This window comes from Vicia villosa, linkage group LG2 (assembly GCF_029867415.1).
Source record: "Vicia villosa cultivar HV-30 ecotype Madison, WI linkage group LG2, Vvil1.0, whole genome shotgun sequence".
Classification (NCBI taxonomy): Eukaryota; Viridiplantae; Streptophyta; class Magnoliopsida; order Fabales; family Fabaceae; genus Vicia; species Vicia villosa.
The window spans coordinates 121,641,079-121,650,064 of NC_081181.1; the positions used below are offsets into that span (position 1 = coordinate 121,641,079).

At 40.6% G+C, this 8,986-nt stretch overlaps 1 protein-coding gene across 1 annotated transcript; it reads right to left on the bottom strand.

Moving 5' to 3' along the window:
- Positions 1–705: 705 nt before the first annotated feature.
- On the bottom strand, positions 706–1,675 carry LOC131646710 (protein MAINTENANCE OF MERISTEMS-like). Its single transcript, XM_058916680.1, has 2 exons — positions 1,528–1,675; positions 706–1,449 (listed from the first exon to the last, which is right to left on the bottom strand). Exons 1-2 carry the CDS (start codon positions 1,651–1,653, stop codon positions 724–726), a joined length of 852 nt encoding a protein of 283 aa, XP_058772663.1. The 5' UTR covers positions 1,654–1,675; the 3' UTR covers positions 706–723.
- Positions 1,676–8,986: the final 7,311 nt, after the last annotated feature.

Consider the following 8,986-nt stretch of genomic DNA (forward strand, 5'->3'; position numbering starts at 1 on the left):
ACTGTTCTAGGCCAACCATATGACTCCCCGTCCGACCACTTGAAAGGAGTTGTAATCCTTCTTGAACCTTTTCAACACATGAGAATTATCCAACACGTAAGTGTAGAGGATCCTGACTCTAGAAGCATCCAACGTTACTCCATAATCCAGCCTAACAAATAGCAGATTGTTATTTCTTTTCTACTATATATCGAGAGCGTGCCAATTCAAGTTCTCAATTTCAAATTCAATTTCATTTCAGTCTTCTCTGTCACATACATACATAATATATATATATATATACACACCCACCTCCCTATGGGGGTCACCCCCAGCGAAAACCCCACTTTACCCCTGCTTCAGAAATGCATTTCCGAAGTATTTTTTTTTTTTTAAATTTTTCAGACTTCGGAAGTGCATCTCCGAAAACACCAAATGGGGGGTGTTTTCGGAGATGCACTTCCGAAAACACTTTTTTTCAGATTTTGGGGGGTTTCGGAAATGAACTTCTGAATTATGCAGAAACTGTGTTTTTTTTTATGTTTTTGGAAACAGTCTCGTATTTTTAATTAAAGGAAGACGGCAAATAAAATAAGCGACATATAAACAGAAAATATTAATATGATAAAAATAGTAATATATACAAGCCGATCCAAATCCAAATAATAATAGTGTGCGAAAGATACAATCCGAAAACAAAAAAAATAAACCCGACCACTACTGGGTATGCCTAACCCTCTCTCCCTAGGACCTCCTCTGCCGCCTGTATGCTGCCGCACGGCCCGCATCAGTGACGATCATCTCCATCACGGCGACTGCCTCTGGACCGCCCTGATGAACGACACCTCGATCCAACGCGTCCCGCCCAAGCATCTCTATCCGCTGGCAGATCGGCAGGAGATCAATGGCGTCGTCATCCTCGGCCTGCTGGTTCTCCAGGATCTCCTCGTGTGCTGGCCTAGGAGCGTCGGGAGCGTCGGGTGTCAGCAGAGGATGTGACACCCGATAGAACCATGTGACGTATCCCTCCACACTGTGCCAGTCCTGGGTGACCCGAATGCGACGATACTCCTCCGGTACCACATGATGCTCCCAATCCTCAAATATGGCAGTGAGCTGCACTCGGGTCACTGTGTCGGGAGCAGCCTCAAAAGGTGACCTGGGTATCATCTGCACAAATCCGAACTGCCGCATGCACCGCTCAGGGAGATACCGAACCATGGTGCTGGTCCCGCATGCCAACCAGCCAGAATATAAAGATATGCCGTCAAAGGGGACAATATGAGTGTAGTCGCTGAATGGCCTCCAAGTGACGTCATCATGCATCGTGCGGTCCAGGTACCCACGGTATGGTCCCACTGCATTGTCCCCCCTCTGGAGAACGTATCTGGCGGCCCTGGGCATGGCATCATCGTACTCAGGATCAATGTGGAAGTCGTGGATGCGGGAGAAGTAAGAGATGATCCAGCTCTGAAACACAAACACGATAATGTATTAAAAATAAATATGAAACATAAATAAATACGAAACAATTAAAATGAAACATACCGTAAGTAGTGTGCAGGATCCGGTCAACTGCCTCGTCCTCCAGTTGGAGGCCTCATTCAGCTTTTGGTATAGGTATGCCAGAGTAGCTGCCCCCCAGTTCCACTGGTGAACGGTGGTCCAGTCCATGAAGTAGCGGAGGTAGGTCACGTCGACGTACCTCGCACTCTTGTCCACAAAGATCGCAGCGCCCACCACATGCATGTACCAGCACCGGAGAGCGCAGCCACGGTGATAATGTGTAAATAGGTCGTCACCCGCATCCTCGGCTTCGGCCGCCGCATCCAGGTGGTGCTCGAAATAAGTGCTCAGTATGGTGAACCGGATATGAGTGAAGGATAGAAAAACACTTAGAAAGGGGGGTTTGAATAAGTGTAGCTTTAAAACTTGTAAGATAAAAAAAGTTTGCACAATGATTTTTATCCTGGTTCGTTGTTAACTAAACTACTCCAGTCCACCCCCCTTGGAGTGATTTACCTCACTTGAGGATTTAATCCACTAATCACACAAGATTACAATGGTTTTGCACTTAGACAACTTCTAAGTCTTCTAGAGTATACTGATCACAACCTGATCACTCTAGGAACAATCTGCTTAGATACCCTCTAAGATTTTCTAGAGTATTCTGATCAACAACCTGATCACTCTAGTCCTTACAACTTAATGTAAACAAATTCTAAGAGTTACAATGCTTCTAATAAAGCTGTTATCACAACTGTGATTTTCTCTTAAGTTTAAGCTTAATCTCACTAATATATTACAACAGCAATGTAGTGAGTTTGATGAAGTTTGAGAGCTTTTGATTTGAACAGCGTTTCAGCAAGTTGGTTCAGAGTTCGTGATTCGTAAAATCGTAACATAGCTTCTCATTAAAACTTCATATTTATAGGCGTTTGAGAAGATGACCGTTGAGAGCATTTAATGCTTTGTGTATTCCGTACAGCATTGCATTTAATGTTTCACTCTTTTGTCAACTACCTCGAGCCTTGCTTTCGCTGTGTCTACTGACGTTGCCTTTAATAGCTTTCAACGTTCCTTTTGTCAGTCAGCGTAGCCTGCCAGCTAGTACTTGCTTCTGATCTGATGTTTGTGTGAACAACGTTTGAATATCATCAGAGTCAAACAGCTTGGTGCAGAGTATATTCTTGTCTTCTGACCTTGAAGTGCTTCTGAGCGTGATACCATGAGAACTTCAGTGCTTCTGCTTCTGATCTCAAGTCCTTCTGATGCTTCCATAGACCATGTTCTGATTCTGCTCGACCATCTTCTGATGTCTTGCCAGACCATGTTCTGATGTTGCATGCTGAACCTTCTGAGTCAGTGCTTCTTGCGCTGATTTTGTGCATACTCTTTATATAATTCCTGAAATGGAAATTGCATAGTATTAGAGTACCACATTATATCATACAAAATTCATATACATTGTTATCATCAAAACTAAGAACATTGATCAGAGCAAATCTTGTTCTAACAATCTCCCCCTTTTTGATGATGACAAAAACATACATAAATGATATGAATTTGCGATCAGAATATCAGACGGCTAAAGACAATTACACAGCTATAGCATAAGCATATAAACATAGTGTGTGAATATGGCTCCCCCTGAGATTAACAATCTCCCCCTGAGATAAATAATCTCCCCCTGAAATAAATACTGGAAGAAATTTATAAATAAAGGACTTCCCTGAGTATTTTCCATTTTAGTTGAGACGATCACATATGCTTAGATCTTCATAACATTCATAGCTTCTAATTTTTGCTTCCATAGGACAACTTCAGAGCTTGAATTTCTTCTTGAATCATTGCATGCTAGATTGTATCAGAACATTGTTGAATGTACCAGAGCATCATCAGAGCATCTCTACATCCTAAAATGTTACAGAACAAACTAAACGACAATAGTCAGAGCATGAATGAATCAGAACATAAAATATGTATCAGAACATATAATATGTATCAGAGCAAAAAACAATAATGTTTCAGAGCATATTTAGAACTAAAACATGTATCAGAACATATAAGAAATAAGAATGTGTTAGAGCATATTCTATCATCAGAATATCAGAACATTCTTCCTTCTTGCTTCTGATTTTGAAGCTTTACAGCACTCAGCTTGCTTCAATTTTCATGAGCTTGATTCCATACAGAATTATTTTTCCTCATGTCTTTGCTTCTCATGTTGATCTTTCAAGAAGATCTTCACTTCCTGCAAAACACTCAAAGACATAGAACTTGCAAATTCTTGTTAGAATTGTGGAGACTTTCTCCCAGCAACTGATAATATAAATCAGATCATTTATCACATTTTCTCCCCCTTTTTGTCATAACATCAAAAAACATAAAAGATTCAGATGAAAAACAAACAATATGAGAGAAGGAAGGATAATTTTCATTGATTAGCAAAAGGAGAATTGTCAGAAGTACAAGGAGGATGCATAGAAAGCAGATGCAAAAAACAACGAGAAACAAATAAGACACAAAAAAGGATTAAGACGTCCCTAGCTTAGACATAATCTTGGCCAGCATGTCATGAATCCCAGCATTGCTCTCAGTCTGCCTCTCCATGAAAGTGCGGAACTCAGCATTGGTAGTATCTTGCGCGTCCATGCGAGAAGATAGCTCAGCTTGGTTCTTCTGAATAACCTCTAGAGTCTTCACCAGAAGAGAGGGTTCACCAGAAGAAGCTTCACAACTTCTGTTCAGAGGGACAGCATTCTGAACCGCATCTTCCATAGTCAGATCATCACCTTGATTTTCCTCAACAGGAATAGTCCCAGCAGGATGATCTTCAGCATCAGCTTCTTCCATAGAAGCATCTCCTTCATATTCTGCAGCAGGAAGATCAGAATCTCCATTCTCAAGAGCTTGAAGAATGGCAGCAAGATTCCTTGGAGCAGAAGGACCTTCAACTTCTGGCGGGTCAACAACTTCTGGAATGACCAAATTTGGTTCTTCCTCAGAAGGATTTTCCCTCAGAAAGTCGAACAAGGACTTGAAGTCTCCAGTCAGAACTGGATACTTAGGTCTCCATACCACAATATCTCTGCAAGGATTAGCTTCCATATCCGCAGCAATTCGTGCTTCTACAAGTTCATCAGTGAATTCCTTCTCTTCAAAGATATATCTCCCTCCAAGACGACTGAACCAGAAGTCTTCATAGGGTCTCAGAATTCCACAAGGTCGTGGAGCGAGTTCTACACAAATTTCCTGAAGTTCTTCAAAATAAGCATCTGCTTTTCTTCGGAAGATTCTCCAGATTTTTCTCATAGCAACATCATTTAATCTAGCATGTTCAACTATTCTGAGAGTATCAAAAACTCTTCTGATGTTCCTCTTTACCATTTCATAGATTACACCAATAGGGTATGCTCGGCGGGATTTTATTTTGGTTATGGGGGAATCTGGGTTTGGGACAGAATAGGGTTGAGGCTCTCTATCCAAACGAAAAGATGATTCTGCTTCATTCTCAGAATCTAACACTACCATCTCAGCTTCAGGACGAGGCTTGGGTGTGTAATTGCAGTCACGGAGCAATTGCTCATGTGATGCAGAATCTGGAATATCTGATACAGCAGAATTATTTTGAGAGGTGGAAGGAATGGGTTCATAGTTTGCATGAGGTGGAGGTTGAGAAGTGGCTATATTTGTGTGAGGTGGAAAGAGAGTTTGAAGGGGTGGTATATCAAGGACAGGGTTTTCAAGGGCCTGGTCAGAAGCAAGGTTGGTTGAGGGTGGAGATGAAGGAATGGGAGCATTTGGGATGGGTGAAAGAGGAGAAGTAAGAGTTTTTGTTACAGGAGAAGAAGGAGGTGTGAGAACATGGATGTTTATAGGTGATTCTGATGGGGCTTTTTCTGGTTGATTTACTGGTTTAGGGGTTTGAGCAACAACTATTGGTGCAACTTCTGAACGTAAAGCAGGAACAAAATCAGGTTCAGAGAGATGTATACCTTTGGACACCTTCTGAACAGCTTCAAACACAGCCTCCAGCTTCCTCTGCTTCTTACTCTTCTGCTCTTCCACAATCTTTGCCTTTCCAAGAGAAATTTCTCTTCTTCTGGCAGATTCCAGTCTCTCCTTCTCATTATCAGCAGCCTTCTGACCTTCAACTACTTGAGTTGTTGGTCCTTGAATAGTTCCTTCTGGCTGATTCACAGCTTCTTGAGCTTCTTCATCTGCATCCGAATCATTAATGATGAATTTTCTTTTTCTTGTCTCCTTCTTTTCAACAGCCTTTTCACTTTCCACATATTTATTTTTTATATTTCTCTTCTTCTTCTTTTTCTTCTCAGCAGTCTCTTTTTCAACTATAACTTTCTGAACTTCTTCAGCAACAATTTCTTCTTGAGCAGCTTGCTCAACAACTTCAGTAGCACCAGCTACACTCTGGACTACCTTCTCTTGGTTATCAGAAGGATGATCAAATTTTCTTTTTGTCCTTCTTTCCTTCTTGACAACCGCTTCAGGGGCAGCTTCTGAAACATCTTCTGAAGCAGCAGGCCTGGAAGTGGAAACTTTCTTGCGACCACCCTTAGCAGGAGCAACTTTGCCTTCTTCTTCTTTGAGTGAGTTCAGATAGATAGTTCTGACTTCTGGCAGCTCACTTCTGAAGAAAGACTCAAAGTCAGCAAGAACAGGATCTCTTCTGCTTCTTGCTCCAGGAAGAGGTTGAGGGGTTTGAACAACAACATCAATAACACTCATCTTTCTCAAAGTGAGAGCATTCAAGCAACTTCCAGTATCAACAACAAGATTTTTTATTGTCCCTTGAGCTTCCAGGTCCTCAACAATCTTGGAATGAACCAGAAGATTTGTAATAATTCTTCCAAAAGGAATAATAGTACACTTCTTCTTTCTGAAAGCATTTCTGGAATCCCTCACAGCATTCCACATGTGGTTGAAGATTATGTAGATAACATCAACCTTCTTCTGAGTGGCAATGCAATACAGAATGTATTTCTGCTCATTGTTGACAAAATCTGCAGAATGGGTTGCTTTCCTGTGATAAAAACACCCCAGAAGAATCTTGGTCCAGATTTTGTAGAGATCCTTCATGCCCTTGACACGATCAGTTTTCTTCACATCTTTATAGAGAGTAGCCAATACTTCATCCCATTCAACCCTTAGATCAATTTCATGAGCACCCTCAGGGTTTCTTAGATCAAACATCATTCTCAGGATGTTTTCAGTAACAACTACAAACTTCCCATGGACAAAGGTCAGAATAGATTTAGGAGCAGCAACAACATGCACCCAAAATTCCTTTACAAGATCTGGGTAAACCGGTCCACAGATCTCAGCAAATAAAGAGGTCCATCCTTGAAAGATGATATCTTCTTTAAGATGATACCCATGTTCTTCAAGACTGTCAAAGTCCACCATAAGTTCACAGATAACTTCTAACTCCTTTTTGGGAATAGAGCAGGAGATAACTGGAACAAGTTCCTGATCTTCTTCTTGAAGATGGAGAGGAGCAGATGAACCAGCGTTGAGAGAAGATGAGGCAGCCATTGAAACAGTACTGAGATTTCAAGAACAAATTCTGGGTTTGCGCTTAGGGTTAGAGAAAAGGGCAAAGAGGTTACAAAAATGCATGCACAAGGAGAGAGAGAATGAGAGCGAAAAAGATAAACGTTATGATTTGAAATGTATTTATAGAGACGGATTTGAAAAAGAATGCAATAAAATTATGAGAATGAACAGTTACAGAATCAAATGAAATCAACTGCATTAAATGATGAGTGACGTTAGGTGAGAGAACGTGGTAATTGAAATGATTTACACAGTTACCTAGGGCGGCATCCCATCAGATTCACTCACGCTTTTACCATTCGTGCAGACAAGTGTTCACAATCAGAAACACTTGATGAGAGCTGTGTTGTATTGCATTTGCTTCTGATGATGAATAGAGCTTTTCATCTTCTGATTCTGGTCACTGATTCTGACTTCCATTCTTTAGAAATGATCTAGTTCTGATAGGATCATCTTTCTTTCCAAGGATCACATCTTCTGAGTGAGCTGAGGTGAGTCTAGAAGATCTTCTGACTGTTGGCTCTTAAGAAATTATGAGATTCTCTAAAGATGCAGCAACTTGATCTTCTGATTCTTTGCTTCTGAGATTTTCAGCTTCTGAAACTTTGCTTCTTGGTTCTACAGCTTCTGATATATCAGTATCTATATCTGCAAAATTCTCAAACTGCTTTGGCTTTTCAAGACCAAGCTTATCATCAAATCTGATATTGATTGATTCTTCTACAACCAATGTTTCAGTATTGTATACTCTGTAGCCTTTAGAGCATTCAGAATATCCAAGAAGGAAACATTTTTGTGCCTTAGAATCAAACTTACCAAGATGATCTTTAGTATTCAGAATGAAACAAACACATCCAAAAGGATGAAAATATGAAATGTTGGGCTTTCTGTTCTTCCACAATTCATAAGGAGTCTTATTTAGAATAGGTATTATAGAGATTGTATTCTGAATATAACATGCAGTGTTTATTGCTTCTACCCAGAAGTGCTTAGCCATATTGGTTTCATTGATCATGGTTCTGGCCATTTCTTGTAGAGTCCTATTCTTTCGCTCTACAACTCCATTTTGCTGTGGAGTTCTAGGGCAAGAGAAATCATGGGCAATACCATTTTCTTTGAAGAACTCCTCAAAGAATCTGTTCTCAAATTCACCACCATGATCACTTCTGACCTTTATGATTTTGCACTCCTTCTCAGATTGAATCTGAGTGCAGAATTCAAAGAACACTGAATGAGACTCATCCTTGTGTTTTAAGAACTTTACCCATGTCCAGCGGCTATAATCATCTACGATGACTAATCCATATTTCTTCCCTCTGACAGATGCTATTTTGACTGGTCCAAACAGATCAATGTGCAGAAGTTCTAACGGCCTTGAGGAAGAGACAACATTCTTGGAGAACTTGCCCTTCTGACATGCTTCACAAAGAGCATCTGATTTGTATTTCAGATTTGGGAGTCCTCTAACCAGATTTAGTTTGTTAATCTGAGAAATATTTCTCAAACTAGCATGTCCTAATCTTCTGTGCCAGACCCATTGCTCTTCAGAAACAGACATAAGGCAAGTCACCTTCTGCTTCTCAAGATCTGAAAGATCAATCTTATAAATGTTGTTCTTTCTCTTGCCTGTAAATAGGATTGAGCCATCCTTCTGAATTACAGCCTTGCAAGACTTTTGATTGAAGATTATGTCATAACCATTGTCACTTAATTGACTTATGGACAATAAGTTATGCGCTAATCCTTCTTCAAGAAGTACATTAGTTATGGAAGGAGAGTTACCAATACTTATGGTTCCAGAGCCAATAATCTTGCCCTTCTGATCTCCTCCAAACTTGACTTCTCCACCAGATTTAAGCACCAGGTCTTGGAACATAGACCTTCTTATCGTCATGTGTCGCGAGCACCCAGAGTCCAGGTACCATGA